Source organism: Dromiciops gliroides, chromosome 4 (assembly GCF_019393635.1).
Source record: "Dromiciops gliroides isolate mDroGli1 chromosome 4, mDroGli1.pri, whole genome shotgun sequence".
Classification (NCBI taxonomy): domain Eukaryota; kingdom Metazoa; phylum Chordata; class Mammalia; order Microbiotheria; family Microbiotheriidae; genus Dromiciops; species Dromiciops gliroides.
In genome coordinates this window covers 467147283-467168616 of record NC_057864.1, presented here as the reverse complement: position 1 = coordinate 467168616, position 21334 = coordinate 467147283, and the positions used below count along the sequence as shown (strand labels likewise).

The following is a 21334-nucleotide window of genomic DNA, read 5'->3' as shown; positions in this document are numbered from 1 at the left end:
CATTGGTGAGGAGGGAATACAGTCCAGTCATGGAGAATGGGCAGTCCTTGGGGCAGCTAAGTGGTGCAGTGGGTAAAGCATCGGCCCTGGATTCAGGAGGACCTGAGTTCAAAGCTGGCCTCAGACACTTGACACTTACTAGCTGTGTGACCCTGGGCAAGTCATTTAACCCCAATTGCCTGACCAAAAAAAAAGAGAGAGAGAGAGAGAGAGAATGGGCAGTCCAGTCTTATAGGGATGGGAAATGGAATGTGCTCTGTGAGAAAGAACAAGAAAGTGGGTAAAGGGTAATAAGATATAATAAGCTTAGAAAGGTATCCTGGAAGCAAAACACAAAGAGCTTTAAATGTCAAGCAGGACCTTGTATGTGAAACCTGAGGCAATAGGGAGTTCGTTGAACAGAGCAGTTACAAGGTCAGGTCTAAAGTTTAGGAATTTCACCTTGGCAACTGTGTGGAGGATGGATTGGAGAGATGAGGAAACTAGGAAGCTGCTTTGTTGTTGAGTCGTTTCATTCATTTCCGACCATCTGTGACCCCATTTGGTGTTTTCTTGGGCAAAGAGACTGGAGTGGTTTGCCATTTCCTTCTCCAGTTCATTTGACAGATAGATGAGGAAACTCAGACAAACAGGGTTAAATGATTTACCCGGGGTCACCCAGCTAGTAAGGGTCTGAGGCCAGATTTGTTTTTTTGTTTTTGGTGAGGCAATTGGGATTAAGTGACTTGCCCAGGGTCACACAGCTAGTAAGTGTTAAGTGTCTGAGGCCAGATTTGAACTCAGGTCCTCCTGACTCCAGAGCCACTGTGCCATCTAGCTGCCCAAAAAGCTACTGCAACAATCCAAATGAGGTGATAAGAGGCTGAGCAAAGGTGGTGACAGTGAGTGGAAAGAAAGGGATGGCTAAGAGAGGTTCTATGGAGATGACTCAGCAGTTGATTGGCTACGTGGGGTGAGGGAAACCGGGGAATAAGAGTGACACCAAGGTTTTGAACCTAGGTAACTAGAAGATGGTGGAGCCCTCAACAGAGATAAGGAAGTCAGAAGAGGATTGGGTTGGGTTGGAGGGAGAGGGCAAGATCATGACATATTAAGTTTGAGATTACACATGTTGGAAATGTCCAATAAGATGTGGGACTGGAGAAGAAGAAACCTGATCACCCCCTGGGCCACACTGTAGCATGAACAGTGTGTCCTGGAAGCAGTGATATACTTTAAGAAGGAGTAAAAAGGGGGCAGCTAGTGGCGCAGTAGATAGAGCACCGGCCCTGGAGTCAGGAGTACCTGAGTTCAAATCCGGCCTCAGACACTTAACACTTACTAGCTGTGTGACCCTGGGCAAGTCACTTAACCCCAATTGCCTCACTTAAAAAAAAAAAAAAAGGAGTAAAAAGCCAAGAAATAGTAAGCCAGGATGAGTAGGCAAAGAAAGCAGAAGACCATCGAAAACTTCTTTGGGGGAAAGGTAGACCACAAAAAGATGTGGGACTGGAACTCAGGAAAAATACCTAGGTTGAACATAAAGAGCTAGGTGCCATTTTTGTAGAGATAAGAGTTGAACCCAAGAGAACGAATGAGGACACCAAGAAAGAGAATGTAGAAAGAGAAAAGAGCCCAGGATAGAACCTTGGAGGACATCAAGCCATAGTCCTTAACACTTCCCTTAGGGAAGTCATATCTGCTCCCTCCCCTTCATCATCCCCCATTTCCTCCAGACTGGGGTGAGAAAACTGTAGTGGGGGGGGGGGGCAAGTCACAGCTCACCTGGAGGAAGTGAGGCCCTGCCATGCCCAACTCCTGTCTAGAGCACCTTTCCCAGCCCATCTCTTTCAAAAAGTCCTTTAGAAATGTCTTGTTCTTAATATTTTGAGGCATCAAACACCATACAGGGCATTATATAGAACAAGCAATCAAGTGAATACCTGAATATTTTCCTTTTCCTCCAGATGTTTTGACATCTGGTAAATAGTCTGAATGGAAGAGCTGGGGGAGTGTTTGTTGGGGGGGGGGGGGCGGCAGGGATTTTCTTGACCATATCTGGTTCCTCAGGTATAGAGCATTCATTTGTCCACCAAAACTTATCCCTTTAGAAATCTGGCCAAACAGAAATCCCAACCTAATGGAACTGGTTTTATTGCTAATATGTTCTCAATTTACAAAAGAATTTACAGAGCAGCCACCCTTCCTTAAAGCTAGGGACTTTTAAGCCATTGTTTATAAACTAAGTATTTAACTGTCCAACTGGAAACCTTGGGGTTGAGGGTAGATTTGCATTACAAAAATAATGGGAGGGATGGAGGGGTGGGTTCCTTGAAACCTGCCTTCCCAGGCCTACAGATCTCTATCTGTAGGCCAGGTTCTAAGTTTACTCCCCCAGAAGAATTAGAGAGGTTGCCTAGAGACGAGGACTGAATGGGCAATTCCTTTGAGTCGTTGCTGTTGTGGTTGTTCCATCTTTTCAGTCCTGTCTGACTCCCCCTGATCCTATTTAGGATTTTCTTGGCAACGACACTGGAGTGGCTTTGCCATTTCCTTCTCCGGTTCATTTTACAGATGAGGAAACTGAGGCAAACAGGGTTAATTGACTTGCCCAGGGTCACACAGCTAGTGTCTGAGGCCAGATTTTTTTTCACTTAAAAAAATTATTTATTTATTTTACTTTTCAACATTTGTTTAGATAAGATTTTCAATTTCAAATTTTTCTCCCTCCCCCCTCCCCTAGACAGCAGATAATCTGATATATATAGATATATCATAGCATATATATATTTATTTATATATATAAAATAACATTAAACATATTTCTGCATTAGTCATGTTATAAGAGAAGAATCAGAGCAAAAAGTAAAAACCTCAAAAAAGAAAAACAGCACCAAAAACAAAAGAAATAGTATGGTCCACTCTGCATCCATATTCCACATTTCCTTTTTTTTTTTTTTTTTTTTTGGATTTGGAGAGCCTTTTCCATCATGAGTCCCTTGGAACTTTCTTGTACCATTGGATTGGTGAGAAGAATCTAGTCTATCACAGTTGATCAACACATGATGTTGATGATACTGTGTATAATGTTCTTCTGGTTCTGCTGAGGCCAGATTTAAATGCAGGAAGAAGACTGAAAGTCATGACTGAACAACAAATTGGGTAGGGACTGGGACTGAATGGGCAATTCCTTTGACTTAGGGAAATCCCAGATGAAGAAACTCCTTCTGTCAAAGCAAGTGGCACCTTTTCTGCAACTTTTCGTCTTAAGAGAATTGCCCAGAGCACTGAGAGGTTAAGTGATGTGTCGAGGATCACACAGCCAGGAAATTGGAGGCAGGACAATTTAGCATTTATTAAGAGCCTACTGTGTGTTAGGCAGTGTGCTACAGTGAGTAGAGTGTGAAGCACTGACATCATCAAAAGTCAGGAGGATATGGGTTCAATTCTTGCCCCTAATACAGACTAGCTGGGCACCTAACTGTCTGCCGGTCCTTTCACTCCTCACCTGTCTGACACTAGGAATTACAGATGGGTCTCCAGTCTGTCTTGCCGAAAGGAAGATCAGAACAAAGAAAATAAGGCACATTCACGTAGTACTTTAAGGTTTGAGCCTCTGAGGGTGATATTATGCCTATTTTATCAATGGGCACAGAGAGGTTAAGTCACAGGCCCAAGGTCACAGCCACTATTAAATGTCAGTCTGGAATATACGGTCCCTGTATGCACTGAGAGAACATGTGACTAAGGATGTATTTGGGTGAAAGGGCATAGGGTGGAGAAAGCAGGTGGGGAACTCAGAGCCAGAAGTCTGATAGTGATCTTCACTATGGTCCCCTATCCTGTCACCCTATCTTGCCTAATCCCAAGGGATGTTCCATCATGCCTAGGGCATCTGAGGGTAGATAAGAACTTTTGACTTCTCCCAGACTATTATTTCAGGAAAGCCCCTCTCCTCACTCTTTTTTTCCCTCTTTGGGGCAATGAGGGTTAAGTGACTTGCCCAGGGTCACACAGCTAGTGAGTGTCAAGTGTCTGAGGTCAAATTTGAACTCAGGTCCTCCTGAATCCAGGGCCGGTGCTTTATCCACTGCGCAACCTAGCTGCCCTCTTCTCCCTACTCTCCATCCATCTCCAGCATCCACACCCCTCCCTTACTCCCCTTTCTGAAAGTTTGATAAAATCAACTCTGACATTGCTTCAGGGAATAAGTCCCACCCACTAGCCCTGTCACTTTCTAAACTTTCTAATTTTGACCACCACTCCCTTTAGTCCCCCTGGGAATGTAACCCCCTACAGGGAAGGGATCTTTTCAGCTTTTGAATATGTATCCCCAGAATTTAGCTCCAAGTTTTGGAGCACAGTAAATCACTTAAGAAATGCTTTTTTATCCATCCATTCCTTCTCCTAGTCCTTATTGTAGACTCTAGTCATAGGGGTTAAAGAAGAAATGAGAAATCTAGACTCTTATTTTAGGCACTACTGTGAGAGAGAGACAGACAGAGAAAGAGAGTGACAGAGAGAGAGAGAGAATGTTGCTCAGTCAGTCATTTTTCAGTCATGTCCAACTCTTCACGGCCCCATTTGGGATATTCTTGGTAAAGAGACTGGAGTGGTTTTCAATTTCCTTCCCCAGTTCATTTGACAGATGAGGAAACTGAGACAAACAGGGTTAAGTGACTTGCCCAGAGTAGTAAATGTCTGAAGCTGATTTGAACTCATGATGAGTTTTCCTGATTCCAAGCCCAGTGCTCTATCCACTGTGCCATCTAGCTCCCCGAGATAGACAGAGCATCTTTAAAAGTCTTTCTATGTGCCAAGCACTGTGCTAAACACAAAATACAAGTAAATAAGTGACTAACCTCTACTGACTCTCTAATAAAAGACAGCTCACAAAGGGGTGCTGGAAAAGGGTGGGGTGCATTTGGAGAGACCCTAGGAAAGTGCTGTAGATGTCTGGGCCCATGAAACCTCACCTGTCAGAGTCAGGGGGTTCAAGGGTGGAGTCCAAGGTGTGTGAGAACAATGGAATATTGGAAAGACAACTTGAAAGTGGCTGAAGGTCTGGGCCCCCGCAAGCCAAGGCAACAGCACACCTGTCTGATCAAGGGCTGTGTGGCATCATCTCACATTCTGTCCCTCTCTAGAGACACCCCCAGGTCCCCTCTCCCTAAGGGGAACGTACTGGCAAGAGCAGAAAGACGCCCATCCTTTGTTCCAGTGAACTTCCAATTCAACCTGGAGCCATGTGAGCTCATGGGCTCCACTGGGGAAATCAACCTGTCACCTGATTGGTAGCACACTAGATAGAGTTCCTGGCCTGGAGTCAGGGAGACTTGAGCTCAAATCCAGCCTCAGACACCTACCGGGTTGGTAACCTTGGACAAATGGCCTCAGTTTCCCCATCTGTAAATTGGGGATAATAATAGCACCAAGGGACAGCTAGGTGGCACAGTGGATAGCATGCAGGGCCTGGAGTCAGGAGGATTCATTTTCATAAATTCAAATGTGGCCTCAGACACTAGCTGTGTGACCCTGGGCAAATCGCTTCACCCTGTTTACCTCAGTTTCCTCATCTGGAGAATGAGCTGGAAAAGGAAATGGTAAACCACTCCGGTATCTTTGACAAGAAAACCCCAAATGGGGTCACTGAGAGTCAGACATGACTGAAAAGACTGAATAACAACAGCACCTACCTCCCAGGGTTGTTGGAATCAAATGAGATAATAATTGCAATGCCCTTAGCACAGTGCCTGGAGCATAGAGAATGCTATATCTTTGCTATTATTATTAAAATACATATTTATAAATCATAGTATGTTAAATTTAGTGCCTACAGTGTGTGCCAGGGGCTATGGTCCACACAAGGGGACAAGACTTTGTATTCAGGGGGCAGCTAGGTGGCTCAGTGGATAAAGCACCGGCCCTGGACTTAGGAGGACCTAAGTTCAAATCTGGCCTCAGACACTTGACACTTACTAGCTTGGGCAAGTCATTTAACCCTCATTGCGCCCTCCCCCCCCCAAAAAAAAACAGACTTTGCATTCGAAGAAAGAACTTAGTTTGATAAGGGAACAAATAGTACACATGTAACTAGGGGGGGGCAGCTGACATAAAAGAAAGAACCCAGCTGGGAGTTGTGAGGCCTGGTCAGTTATATTTGCTCCAATTTCCAAGCAGCAGGAAACACATTTTATCTTCAGATTGCTGCCTGGAACCTTCTTCTCGTATCAAATCTATGAAAGGTGGCATAGTTCACAGAATTCTCCGGAAGGCCTGAGTTCAAATCCAGCCTTGGAAGAGCCATGTGACCCTGGGCAAGTCACTTAGCCTTTGTTTGCCTCGGTTTCCTCATCTGAAAAATGGAGATAATACTTGTTGTGAGGATCAAATGAGGGAAAAAAAAGTGTTTTATAACGTTTAAAACGTTTGTAAAGCATTTAACACAGTGTATAGTAGGTGCTATATACAGTTAGCCAAGACGATGGAATGATGATGAAGCTGAGGGGTGGTTAAGTAGCTGCTGTTCCTTCGTCCCCTCTCATTGGCTGTCTAAACTGTCAATCAGGATCAGGCCATCCTGCCTGGACTATAATAACCAATTAAAACCCCTTCCTGGCTGCCTTGATACCGATCCTTAGGTCAAGTAGTCAGAGCCAGAAGGGGAAAGAAAGCAGTCAAGGGACAGTCAGACCTCTCCTTCTAGTTTTTTCTGAACCCAATAACCATTTCTAGAGTTGACCTCAATATCACAAATCTCTGGCAGATGGAGACAGGTGTGTTCTGGCCAAAGCACTTTTTACTTTTACGCCTGTGTTTTTGCCCATTGCAACTCGCTCATTTTAAGATTGGGAAACTGAGACCCAGGAACGTTAGTGACTTGCTCAAGGTCACACAGGTGGTAAACAGAGTGCTTCCTACTACCACCACACTGGCCCCCTCATGATCTGCCACAGTCCCTCCCTTCTGTCATCTACCAGTCCTGGTTTAAGCACCATCTCAATCTCTAATCCCACCCACTCCCATCATGAGAAACCAAAAAGTTCCCCTACCAGGAGCATCTTACACTGAAGAAACGTTCAAAGCAAGCAAACAAGGGGCAGCTCGGTGGCACAGTGGATGAAGCACCGGCCCTGGATTCAGTAGGACCTGAGTTTAAATCCGGCCTCAGACACTTGACACTTACTAGCTGTGTGATCCGGGGCAAGTCATTTAACCCTCATTGCCCTGCCAAAAAAAAAAAAAGCAAGCAAACAAACAAAAAACACGGTGGTACTTGCAATACCTATCTCCCAGGGTTGTTTTTGAAAACCGAAGTTATTGTTTTTATTATTATTATTGACAATAACAATAGCTAGAATTTATAGAGCAGTTTTGAGGTTTGCTAAGCACTTTATAGGTTATCCCACAATAACCCAGTGAGGTAAATGCTATTGTTAGCTGCATTTTTCAGACAAGGAAACTGTGGCTGAGAGGTCGACTTGCCCAGGGACATACACCTAGTGCCTGAGACAAAGTTAGAATGATCCATGTGCTATTTGCTTGGAAAGGTAGAAAGATCCTTCCTGCCTTTGACAAGGGATTGATTGGCTTCAAATCCTGATTCTGTGGCAGCTAGGTGGTATAGTGGATAGAGGGGCTAGAGCTGGAGCCAGGAAGACCTGTTTTCAAATCCTGAGACAGAGAGATGAGGTGACTTGCTTAGGTGTCAGAGCTGGGTCTGGAGCCCCCATCTCCCAGATGCCAAAGTCAGTGCTTTTTCTGCTGTATCACAAGGATTATTGGAAGGAAAGAGACTCCCTACCAGTCAGTGTTAAAGGGAGGGGCGGGGCAGTGTGCTGGCCTCTGAAGAAGATACAAAGTTAGGACTTGAACTTTACACTCCACTCAGGGAATGAGATAGTTTTGTGTATAATTATAATATGCGGGGCAGCTAGGTGGCACAGTAGATAGAGCACCAGTCCTGGAGTCGAGGACCTGAGTTCAAATCTGGCCTCAGACACTTAACACTTACTAGCTGTGTGACCCCGGGCAAGTCACTTAACCCCAATTGCCTCACCAAAAAAACAAAAAGAAATTATAATATGCAATCATATATAATAAGTGCATCAGAGAACTGTAAAAAAAAATTTCAGTGTGAAGTCTGAGAGAAGGGAGGTAGTTAGCTGGGGTAATCTAGGAAGGCTTCCTGGAAGAGGTGGCAATTGAGTTAGGCTTTAAAGATGTACAGGAGGGGCAGCTAGGTGGCGCAGTGGATAGAGCACTGGCCCTGGATTCAGGAGGACCTGAGTTCAAATCCGGCCTCAGACACTTGACACTTACTAGCTGTGTGACCCTGGGCAAGTCACTTAACCCCAATTGCCTCACCCAAAAAAAAAAAAGACTTCATTAAAATGATTAAAAAAAAAAAGATGTACAGGAATTGTACAGATGAAGAGAGGAAGGGAATATATTCTGAGCATAGGGACCATTTGATAATAGGATGTAAGCTCCTTGAGGGCAGGCACACTTCTACTTTTTGTCTTTGTATCTCTAAAACCGGACTCAGTTCCTTGCATACAGTATGGGTTCAATAAATGTTTGTTGAATTGGATTGAATTAATAGGGTCCGTTTAATTAAGTAACATCTGTTAAGCACTTTGCAAATCTTAAGTTGATTTGGGGTGGGGGCAGGGCAATGAGGGTTAAGTGACTTGTCCAGGGTCACACAGCTAGTAAGTATTAAGTGTCTGAGGCTGGATTTGAACTCAGGTCCTCCTGAATCCAGGGCCAGTGCTTTATCCACTGCGTCACCCAGCTGCCACCCCACCCCCCCCCCCCGGACTTTGCAAATCTTAAAGTGGTTATATAAATGTTAGCTATTATTGTTATCATTATTAACCCAACTGTGGCACCTTGAAGCAGCAAAAAAAAGATTTGGAACCAGAGGACATAGGTCTAAATTAAGGCTCTTCCATTTACCTTCCCTTCTGTGGGCCTCAGTTTCCTCCTCTGTAAAAACAGAGTTGGATCTGATGATCTCCAAGGTATCTTTCAGTTCAGCCTCAGTGATCCAGTGGCCTAGAGGTGATCCCGGGTTCTCAAGGCTATGCCAGCCAAATACAAGCTCAGGCAGGTCTCAATGCCTTGGAAAGACTTAAAGGACAGGCCTGGGAATAGAATGCTTGTTGTGCGAAGACCAACTTGACTAAATTCTGAAAAGCTCAGCAACTCTGTAAGGCCATCCTGAGGCAGAGAGGAGCTGTGAGAGAGCAGCCAAATGGAAGAAATGATCAGTCTTTGAAGTACTGAATCAAGTATTGATCAAGCTGCTAGGTAAGAAGTAACTCTTACAATACCCAGTGTATTTTCCACTGGAAATCAAATCATTTCTCAGAAAAGGGAAGGAAGGAAGGAAGGAAGGAAGGAAGGAAGGAAGGAAGGAAGGAAGGAAGGAAGGAAGGAGGGAGGGAAAAAGAAGGGGGAAGGAAAGAAAAAAGAAGAAAGGAGGGAGGGACACACAGGTTCCTAGATCTAATGAAAGAAGACACCTTCGGTGCCATCTAGTCCAAGCCCCATATTGGACACATTAGGAAACTGAGGCTAAGAAAAGGTAAGCTATTTGCCCAAGGTTACACAGATAGTAAGTAGAATCATGGCTCTAGAATTATAAAAGACCTTGGGGGACATCTAGTCCAACTCCTTCCTTTTACAAAGAAAGAAACTGAGGCCCAGAGAGTTTAAGTGATATGGGTTCTGAGTAGAAGAGCAGACATTTGAACCCAGCTCCTTTGACGAAGTAGCGGGCTGCTGCAAGAACTTGGGTTTGAATGTCAAGTCTACTATCCTATTGCCTCATGACCTTGGGCAAGTCTAGGTTCTCCAGGTCCCAGTCTCCTCACCTATAAAATGAGAGGGTTGGGATTAGCTGGCCAGGCACCAAGCAGCACTATGGCTAAAATCCAGACTCCTCTGTTTGCCATTTATAGCCTTTCCCAACCTGACTCCACCCTTTTCTTTCAGGCACACATCCATTCTGGAGTCAGGTACTCTGTGGGCTCAGCCATTCTGGCCTCGTGGCTATTCCTCACATGACATCTCTCTGTGTTTGCACAGGCTGCCCCCTGCAACTGAAAAGCATCTCTTTTCTCACCTTTATCCTTTCTACTCCCTAGTACCATTCAAAACTTAGCTCATTCACCTAATCAAGGCTTTTCCTGCTTCCTGCAGGGACTGGCACCTCCCACCCCGCCTTCTCATTGCCATTACCTTGTATTTACTTGTGTGCATATGTTGTCTACCAAAATAGAATGTAAGGTCCTTGAGAACAGGGAGAATTTAACTTTTGTCTTTTCACTGAGCTCAGTTCCTGGCACACAGTAAGCGCCTAATAAATGCTTGTTGATTAATTCTGTGAAGGTAATGATAATATTTAAAACTCCCTCCTTCACAGGGTTGCTGTGTGAGGACTGGGCTTTAAATACATCAAAGCTGATAGATGTGAGTGGTTATAACCTGAATATGATGAGATTTGTTGCCATGGGAACTCTCTCCGACCTAGATGCCCAACCTTGGCTATGATTTATTTATCTGCTAAAGCCTTGGGAGTTGCCTGAGGCACAAAGAGAGATGAAGTCATTTGCTCCCAACCCTACTGGGTGAGAAATCAGGGTCTGAACTTGAAGAACCCCAGCACTTCATCTCCAATTTCCCTTTGTTTATACGAGGTGTTATTAGTAGGCCCTTATGAGGTTAACAAATTTCAAAGTGGGTTCACAGGGGCTTTCCCAGGACAAGCACACATAGGTAGTAAGTATCCAAGATGGGTGAGATTTGAACCCAGATCCCAAAGACTGTCCTTTTTTTTTTTTTTAAACTAGCCAGGGATGCTTTCTCAAATGTTTATTGAAACCCCTAGGACAGTAACTGTCATATAGGACCACAGACTGAAGACTGGAAGAGACCTTAAGGCTCATCTAAGTCAATCTCCACCATTTTACAAAACAGAGAACAGAGGCCCAGAAAAGGGAAAGTGCCTCCCAAGGACAATAGCCAGCCAAGAAAGAACCTGTAGGAAAACCAAGGTGCCTTTGACTTCAGGCCCAGTAGCCTCCACAGTTTGGTTCTGCTTTCTGTGACTTCAGCCCTTTGCTCATAGTGGGAGCTTCACAGATCTATCTGGGACTGGAAGGGAAGCCCAAGGGCATGAAGTCCACCCTCCCCATTTTACCCAGGCTTGGGGGAGTGAAATGATTTGCACAAGGTCACACAGCTGTTAACTTTATCATAATCTTGCTCTTTCTCTTTTTTTTTTACACATCTTGGACCCCTTTGGCAGCAGACTGCTGAAACCCATGAACTCCTTTTCAGAATCATGTTTTGAAATGCTCAAGATAAAATACATATTATTAAAAGGGAACCAACTATATTGAAACAGTTATCAAAATATTTTCAAAACCAAGTTCACAAATCCCAAAGGATCTCCGATGTAGATCAAGAAGGGACCTAAAAGACTATCTCATGTAACCCTTTATTTACAGATGAGAAAACTGAGGCCCAAGGAGGGAACATGAATTTCCCATGATGTAGTAGCAATTGTAGTAGGGGTACTAGTAGCTGCTAGCATTTATACTGCGCTTTAAGGTTTGCAAAGCGTTTTACATCTCTCATCCTCATAATGATGCTGGGAGGTGGGTGCTATTTTTATCCCCATTTTAAGGACTAGGAAACTGAGGCAGCAGAGGAAAAATGACTTGCCTAGGGTCACACAGCTAGGAAGAAAGACTCTGAGCCCAGGGCCTCTGAGTCCAGAGCCAGGGCTCATTCAACTGTACCACCGCTCTCAGCGTAATAAATATTTTAAGCAACAAGCTTACTAAATGAATGTTGCATAGGTGGATGAAAGGAAGAATACAGGGATGGATGAATGAATGGAAGACTGGAGGGATAGATGAATGAACTAGAATGGAGAGATGGATGAATGAAGGGAAAAATGGGGAGATGGGGGATGGATGGATGGATGGATGGATGGATGGATGGATGGATGGATGGATGACGGATGGATGGACGGATGATGGATGGGTGGGTGGGTGATGGATGATGGATGAATGAAGCAAGGAAAAGTTGCTAGAATAGAGCAATGCTTGAGGTGGGGAGCTGATGGAAGGGGTGGGGCGGGGGAAAGCCCGGGGCCCCGGGTCGGTGAGTAGCCCGGCGGACGCCCCTTCAGCTCTCCCTCCTCGTCCCGTCCCCGCAGAGGAGGCGTCGCGGCAGCTGGAGGCCAAGTGCCGGGCGCTGGAGGAGCAGCTGGCGGCGCGGGAGCGAGGCAACGGCGAGCTGCGGCGGGAGCTGCGGCAGCGGGACGCGCTGGTGTGGGCGCTGCGCTCCAGCCTGCGCAGCAAGGAACGCCGCTTCCTGGAGGAGCTGCGACGCCGCAGCCACCGAGCCACGGTGCTGGGCACCGAGCTGCAGAAGCAGAGCGAAGCGGCCGCCTACCTGGCCTTCCAGCTGCACGCGGCCCGCCAGAAGCTGCACGGGGCGCCCCGCGCCGGCCCGGCCGCTGTCGGGGGTGCTGCCGCCTCCGGGGGCGCGGCAGCGGCCCCCTCGGGAGGAGGCCGGGACCGCGCCCCGCCGCCCGCCGACGGGCGGGCCAGGAAACGGGGACCCCGCGCCCGCCGCCCGCCGCCGCCCCCGCCTTTGTCGCTGCTCCCGGAGCCGTGCGCCCTGGGCAGCGCCAGGGACTGGGCTGCCTGGGAGCTGGGCTGCAGGCTGGACGAGGCCGAGCCCGAGCCCATGCCCGACCCCGCCCTCTTCCTCAACGCCCGCAGACCTCCGCGGCCCAAGGCCCGGGACAACGCCCACCCAACCTGCGCCAGCCCCCGCAAGCCTCCGCCCCGGGAGCCCCCTGATGCCGCTGCGGCCGCCCCCGCCCCCGCCCAGCCCCGATCCTGCAAGAGTCCGCCTGGGAGGCGGCCGGCCGCCCCCAACCCCGACAGCTCAGTCGACCTGGAGTAGGGAGCAGCCTGGGGGCAGGGGTACAGCGAGATGGGACAGGACCCCTCCCACCCTGGGGCAGACAGAGGGCCCTTGGCGGAGCTCACGTCTCCCCTTAGGCCGAAAGCTAGAGCCCTGGAACGGACTGTCCAGGGAGAGTAGGCACACCGGAAGCGCCTCGGACGCCCTGCTTGGGCCTAGAGAAGTGAGAGAAGGGTCTGGGCCAAGTAGAGGTTGGCAATGGGGGACCCTGCAACTGAGGGGGGCGGGGGGATGATGGAGGGACCAGCTTTCCTCCACCCCAACCATCATTTATATTAAGAGACTTCGCTGAAGCTTGGTCACTTACCCCCACCGCTCACAAAGATACCCCTTTGCCCTTTGGGAAGGAAACAACCAGGCCCCTCTTTGAAAGGAGGGGAGGGGAACGATGGGGAGAGTAATTGCACATTTTTGTAAAAAAGGAAATTATTTAGCTATATTATCTTGTATATCCCCCTTCCCGGTGAGAGGGTCGGAGGGAGAAGGTCGCAGGGAATAAGCTGACAATCTTGGGCGGGGGTGGGCTGGGGGTGAGGGACACGGAAAAAGAGAAGATTGCATACAAATGGTCTTCTAGGAGTTTAGAGCGAGGGAGAAAGCTGGTGGCCAGGGAAAAGAGGGCAAATCCTGCTGCCTCTGGTTTTCCCTGAGACCTTGGAGCTGCCCTCTCCTACCCCGTCCCCGCCCTGCATGGCTCCCGCGCCCCCTCCGCAGAGCAGACCTAGCCGTAGCCGGTGCTGCTGTCTGGCAGAAGGGGCGCGGGGCGGGCCCGAAGCTCCCCCTGAGAACGTGAGTATACCCCCTTTTGCATCAGCTTTGCAAGCAAGCACGGAACACTTTACCCACACCAGCCCCCCCCCCCTTCACTCCCACCCCAAGCCTAACAGCCCTCAGGGGATCCAAGGAGAAGAATCCATCTAGTTGGCGTCTTTGCTACTTGTTTCTGAGTTTGTCCCTCCCAAAGGATGAGTGGGTGAGGTGGAGCTGAAGGGAGGGAAGATCACCCTTTCCTGCAGCTTCTGCTGTTGCTGCCCTCGGCCCCCCTGGGGCCACGTGGGGAAGTTCTGTTCCCAGATTGTTGTAGGAGGGGTTGGGGATGGTAACCGGGCCGGTTACCTTGAGAGGATTTCTGGGGCCTTCTTCATTGGTCCTCATTTCAGCTGCATTCCAATTAGCTGGCTGGGGATGAAGGGAGGGGCTGGCTGCCGGGAAGTGAAAGTCATTAATGTAGGTGTGGAGTCAGGGGGTGGGGGTGGGGGTGGGGGTCCTCAGAGTTGGATTACAACACCCCTGCCCCACTGCTTCCAACTTGAAATTTCCTGGAGACACCTTCCCCCATGGGGATGCTAGATCGCCTGATGTCCATTTTGCTTAGGTAGTAATGGGGAGGGGGGAGGGGGGGGAAGGGAGCAAGTAAAGGATGGAGAGAGAGGCACTCCCTGATGCTCACAGCCTCAGCTTCCAACACCGGCTTCTGCCCCGGGGGCCTGATGTGCTCCCTCACTCCTGGGAACAAGGAGGAATTGGAATCCAGGAAAAGGAGGGGGCCAAGCATAGCCACAGGCCAGGCCTAGGTATTGGCGGGGGAGAGAGATACACAGGCTGCCTCCTACCCAGGACACTCGGTTGCCTTGGCTGAACGTTGGGGGGCAGGGGTGATGGACTTGTACCATGCAAACAACGTATGCTGCTCAGCCATGGAATGGGTCTGGGACCCATTTTTGGTTCTCTGGCTGCAGGCTATGCCAGTCTGAACATCCCCCCAGAACCGAGACTGGCAATAACCAAATCCTGAGAACAAGAAAAACAGTGTAGGCAGAAGCCACATTTCTCTGTTTTCCCTTAATTTCTCTACCTACTCTGGGTTCCTCTCTCCTGCTTCCAAAAACAGAAGAGCATCCCTAGCCCCTGGGAATCCAGTCAGGGAGAGTCCAGCCCCCTAGTAGCTCCCGCATTGTGCCTAAGTGCATAAGTGCCTGTGAACAGTCTTCCAGAGAGTTGGAAAAGAGAATGTTTGGAGGGGTTTCGGGGGGTGGAGAGGGAAAGAGCTGGGCCTTCATCACACACACATCCACAGTTCCTGGCTCATCCAACAGGCCTCAGCCCAGATCCTATTTTCCAAATAATTTTGATTTCTCAGCCTTTTTCACCTTTGGGGGGAATTCAAGAACCTGCTCCCATCCACCCTAGAAAACCCACTCAGGTGCTGGAAACGTTGGGAGGTGGGGCAGGGTCAAGGCAGGAAGTAGTGTTCGTGGTGGTGGTGGGGGGGTGTCTCTGTTTCAAGAGAGGAAAAGTCTGAAAGGGAAGAGGACAAGTGTCTGAAAAAGATCCTTGGGCTAAGCGACAGGCTGAGGGTCCTTGTCCAAGATGAGGGAAACCAGAGGGGCCCTATATTCATCCCCCATTCCCTCAGAAAGGACGTTTTGAAAAAGGTTTCCCTCCTTCATCCAAAACTGGGGGATAGGGAAGCCTGGTCACTGTTGATCTGTCTTCTGAAAGGTCGAACTGGACAGCTCCCTCGTTCCTGGGAAGTGATGAAGGATACTGCAGTCCCTGGCAAGCGAATGCCCACTCTCAGTGCACAGGCAGAAGCCCAGAGCAAATGTAGACAGTTGTCACCAGGCAGTTATCCTGGTGTGACACAGCCTCTTGAGGAATCGATCTAAGATACCCCCAACTCCTTACAGACCCCTTGGGACCAAGAGGTGGCCTGTTTACCTGACAGACCCTTTCCCTGGGGCAGAATGTCTGCTCCCCTTCCCCCAGCTTTGGTAGTGAAACTGTTAAAGCCTCCAGGTCTGCACACTTCCCTGGCTGATTAAATAGCGTCCCTTTCCCTTCCCCCCTCCAGGTTCTAGTCTCAGTTTTCTTTCCTCACCTGAGTCTTACTTTCATGGTCTCTATTTCACACACTCTCCAGGGCTCAGCCTCACTCTTTTTGTCTCACTCTCCGTCCCCCTAAGATGGGACCTGGGACAGGTGAGGGAAGAGAAAATACAGGGTGTCTCTCCTGTGGCAGCGACACACTGTCCTTCTCCCAGGAGTGCACACTTGGGGAGCATGGAGTGACTTTACTAGTTTATTTTCTTCTGCAGTAGTAGGGAGGGGACTTTCCCTATCACCTAATAAAAACCATGGCTTCCTCAGCCCTGTTGCAATAGTCCTTCTCTCCCTCCCCCTGACTTGGCTCCTCATCCCCAGGGCACCAGGCACTTTCCAGGGAAGCTTCGCCCACACAGAAGTCACCACCTAGCCTGACCAGCCTCTCCCCCGGTGACCCCACCTGGGCTTCCAAACCTGCCTCTTCCACATGCCCTCCCCGTCTTGGTAAATGGAGATAATAACACTTAATCATTTTCAGGGTGCTTAGAGATCCCCAGATGAAAGGCCGTGGGTGCTGGGAAGCAGGGGGAGGGTCACTGCACACTTAGCTGAGGTGGGAGGAAGCAGAGAATATGGGGGAAGGAAGGAAACTCGGTCTCCACACTCTGACACACTACCACTACCACCAGCACCTGGCAGTGTCTGGCACATAGTAGGCTCTTAATAAATGCTTGTTAACTGACTGACCACTCAAATTGAAAATCCTGCTAGGCCTGGGGGAGGGATGCCAAATTGACAACCATCCAGAAACTCTACCTCCAGAGACACTCTCAAGGGGGCAGCTGGGAGATGGGGCAGGGATCATAGACTCATGGATTTAGAACTGGGAGGGACCTCAGAGGTCAGCTAGCCCAACCCCTTCATTTTACAGAAGAGGAAACTGAATCCTGTGGCGTTTAAGTGACTTACCCAGTGTCACACAGGACATTAGTTTCAGAGGTAACATTTTAACCCAGGTGCTCTGACTACAAAGTAAATGCTCTTTTCTACTGAATAGGAACAAGGCCCTGATAGGAAAGGCAATAGGGTCAAAAAAGTAGGCCTCCTCCCTATCCCCTCCCCCCAGTCCACCAAATACTGACCCCTATCTTGTGCCCTTACCCCCACCTTTCTCCTGCTTGCCTTTCTCCCTAGCCCTATCTCCTGCCTCTCTGATGAGGATGGGGATAAGATGGGGGTGGGAATTTGCTATAAAACAGTCAGGGAGAGGTTTCCTTCCCTCTGCCCCCCTGAGGTTGGAAGGTTTAAGGCCTGCAATCTGGCCTGTTCACAGGTGCCTCCCCCTCCCCTCAGGCATGGGCATAGCACAAACCAGAGCTGTATGATCCTGGCAAGGTAGGGATCTGGGTTGTGCCATCCCACTAAAGGCTCCAGAGAGGGAGATCTCTTCTTGACTTGGGGGTGGGGGGCTCATCAAGGAAAGTTAAATATTAGGGGAGCTGCAGCCCTATGGGTACCTGCCTTTCCTCCTCTCCCCTCCCTCTCTGCTTTTGAAATGCTGCTGATATTTTATTAAAAACTACAAATCGCACTTTGATCTCTCTCCGGTCCCATGGGGAGGACTAATTAATTCAATCCTACATTAGGCCAAGGTGTTCAAATGGGGTGTGAGCAGGTGTATCAACTAAGGCCATTGTGCCCACTGGGAGGGAATGCCCATTGTAAAACCTTCCCTATGCCACAAAATTTACTCTCCACCCGACCGTGATGGCACACCTAGTTTGCCTTGATTCCCACAGAAAATATCTTTAGGACTAGAATGAAGGGGAAGGGAATCCAACTGTCTCATTCCCCCCAAGTAAGCTCTGAGGATCTAGAGAGTGGGTTGGCCCATCTACCTGGGAGGCCAGGTGTTTCCCATCCCAATCTCAGACCTGGGTAGCTCCCCAGTCTGATATTTTCAGGCTAGAAATATGAACTCTGTCCTCATCATTCCTCTACCTACACAGATTCCCCTTTCTGATCAGGGATCAATAGAGATAGAAATTCCCTCCCTCCTTGGGAAACATACCAGGTTCAGAAGAGCCCCCACCCTCTAAAGGTACGGTTCACCTAGCATAGGGCTGGAGGGGGAGAGGGTTGTGGCAATAGCTCTCTATCTTCCCCTGGGACGGCCCATTTGGTGAAAGTGGGAAGCCATTGGGTAGCCTAGATGGTGTGGGTCATGGTAGGCCTGGGTTTCCCCTTGGGAAGGAGAGTGATGGGGAGAGAGCCCAAGAACACAGGGCAGAGAGGGAGGTGCTGGGCTTTTGAAATCCAGTGCTTTTCAAAGTATATTCTCTTCAGATCACCCACCCACCCACAGAATTAGAGCCGTGTGCTGTAAGCGTGACTGTGGTATGCCTTATTCTTAATAAAAACACAAGGAAAAACATGAGCAGTGTCTTCTCTCTACCTTGGCCTGGAGGTTGGGGAGAATTATTGGTGGGATGAACAGGCTGGTCTGAGTTGGCTCACCCGGGGAGAGGGCTGACGTATGTGTGAGAGGCACGAAGGCAGGGCACGAGAGAAAGAGATGCACTTGGATGGACCCATCAGAGTGACAAAATAAACTATCTGCTGTGGCCCTTGTCCAAGTTCACCAGCTGTCCCTCTTCACCTTGACTGGCCTCAGAGAAGGTAGAAAGGAAAGGCAGGGCTGGATGAACAGCAAGAGACCATAGACCTAGATCAGCAAGATGAAACTCTTGTTCTGATCCCAAGTCAAATCCATAAATTTGGAAGCATTTATTAAACACCTACTATGTACCAGGTACTGGTACATCTAAGTTTTGTTGTTGCCTTTCGTTCTTACGTCACATCCATTTTTTATTTATTCTTTTGGTGAGGCAATTGGGGTTAAGTGACTTGCCCAGGGTCACAGGACTAGTAAGTGTCAAGTGTCTGAGGCCGGATTTGAACTCAGGTCCTCCTGACTCCAGGGCCGGTGCTCTATCCACTGTACCACCTAGCTGCCCCTACATCCATTTTTTAATATACTCCCCCTCCCCACCCAGTGAGGCTTCCCTTGTGACAAAGATATTGAACATATTTCAGCAAAATTAACATGGGGGGGGCAGCTAGGTGGTACAGAGGATAAAGCACCGGCCCTGGAGCCAGGAGGACCTGAGTTCAAATCTGGCCTCAAACACTTGACACTTACTAGCTGTGTGACCCTGGGCAAGTCATTTGACCCCCATTGCCCCACCTCCCCCCCAAAAATTAACATTGGCATTGTCTGACAGCACATGCAATATTCCATGCCCACATTCTCCCTCCTCTCCTAACAAAAGGAAAGATCTGTATTTTCTTATTTATGTGTTCTCTGGAGTCAAGCATGGTTGTGCTATGGATACAGCCTTTGGTTTCTTTTAAAAAAAAAACAAAACACATTTTTATTACCATTTTTTTGTTTTTGCATCACTCACATTTCCTACTGTTTCTCCCTTCTCCAACAGGGTCTTCCTTATTACAAAGAATTTTTAAAAGAAGGGACAAAATAACTAAGCCATATGTCAAAAGAAACAGCCACAGTAGTCACCCACCCCTGGAAAGTAGAGAAGAAGGTGGTTTCTCATGAACTCTTGTCTGGGGCCAAGCCTATTGGTTGTAAGGGGCTAAAATTCTAGCTATACTATCTAAAATCTAATGAGTGGTCTCCAATAAATTATAAGCTTTAGCAAGGGTATTTAAGTGTTTAAGTATTTATTAAAGAGCATTAGGATAAGAGAGAAAGGTAAAAATGCAACTATTTCTAAGAGACCCCATCATCCGAGCCCCCAGGGGAGGTCAGGAACCAAAAGAGGAAAAAGCCCTCTCCCAGCATCCACTTCCTACTTCATGTCCTCCTCCCAGAAATGGGAGGCTCCTCAAGTTGATTGGCTGGTAGCCTTGATAGACAGTACCCATGAGCAAACATCATTTCCTGACACCAAAGAAAAGCCACATGGCTTGCCCTCAGGCGCCTTCTCCTCATGGCGGAGCTTTCCTACCAGCAGATGGTGTCATTCCAATGGTTACATGGTCATGATCATTTCTCAGTATTTCCTGACAATTAGTTTGTGGCCTTTGTTCTTTCCAATCTTTTCTTTTCTTTTTTTTTTCTTTTTGCGGGGCAATGAAGCTTAAGTGATTTGCCCAGGGTCACACAGCTAGTAAGTGTCAAGTGTTGAGCCAATCTTTATTTCTTACTGCACACGGATATTCCATTCCATTCATTTATGACAACTTTTTGTTTGAACAGTTCTCCAATCAGTGGTCATCTAGTTTGTTTCCAGTCTTTGCTAACACACACACACACACCTGCTATGAATATTTTGAGATGTAATTGGGGATATTTTATTCTGGGTTTTAGGGAGACTTGATAGATCAAGACCTGTTCTGTTTGACTCCCAGAGAACAGAACTAGAAAATTGGGGGGATTCTCAAAGAGGCAGATATTAAACTTGATTGAAGGCAAAACGTTTAAAAATGGAAATTATCCCCAAAATGGAAATGGCTGCCACTAGAAGTCTCTTGATGACCCCTTCTCAATGATATTATAGAAAGGATTCTAGTCCAGCCCTGTCATTTTATAGATGAGAAAACGGAAACCCGGAGAGGTTACTTATCCAAGGTCACGCAGGTCAAAAGGGACAGAGCAGGGATTTGCCCCCAGGCCCTTTGACCCCAGATTCAGTATTCTTCCTCTGCACCTACCTGTCCTACCCCGCCCCACTGCTCCCTAACTGTGGACAGATGTACCCGCGCTCTACATAGGTGTGAGTAAGAGGAGTCTTTCTGAAGTTCAGCCCAACATGCTTGGGGGGGTAAAGACCACCTGACCCACACTGAGATTCAAATTTCCAATGACCATATTGTGGGTAGCTCAGGAAACACGTCCAATTCATGAATTGTTAAATAAACCTTAAGGATATTGCTTTGTGCTACTGACCATTATGCCATGTGCCAGGATACAAATATAGGCATGGCATAAGCCTGCTCTCAGGGAGCTTTTAATCACCAATTGCTAAGAATACCTAACATTTATATGGCAGGGACTATGTGTCAAGCAGTGGGCTAAGCCCTTTACAAATAGTATCTCATTTGAACTCTACAACAACCTCAAGAGGTGGTACTAGTATTATCCCCATTTTGCAGAGGAGGAAACTGAGGCAAACAAGTTAAATGACTTTCCCATGATCCCACTACCAGTAAGTATATGCGGCTGAATTTGAACTCGGGTCTTCTTGACTCCAGGCCCAGTATTCTATCCACTGCACCAGCTACCTGACCATACTTTTAAGTTTAATTTGCATGTATATATTCAGGTATAATAAAAATCAGTATATGCTAAGGAGAAATGTGGGCAAATTGCTGTAGTATCTTTGAGAAGAAAGGAAGAGAGGCCATTGGCGAGCATGCTGGCTCAGGAATCAGAGGCCCTGGGTTCAAATCCTGATGTCAGCTACTATTTCTGTGACAGTGGGTAAGTCAT

The 21334-nt window shown here is 48.0% G+C and overlaps 1 protein-coding gene across 3 annotated transcripts in view; it reads left to right on the top strand.

The window, feature by feature from the left end:
- The window catches only part of CCDC92B (coiled-coil domain containing 92B), a 49599-nt gene extending 31207 nt beyond the window's left edge, over positions 1–18392 (top strand). For 2 of the 3 annotated variants that reach the window (XM_043964322.1, XM_043964319.1), the window contains exon 5: positions 12215–18392. In XM_043964322.1, the coding sequence (XP_043820257.1) occupies positions 12215–12972 (758 nt within the window). In that variant the 3' untranslated portion in view covers positions 12973–18392. The remainder of the gene's footprint in view (positions 1–12214) is intronic. The other variant, XM_043964320.1, reaches the window with a different exon arrangement.
- The last annotated feature ends 2942 nt before the right edge of the window (positions 18393–21334 follow it).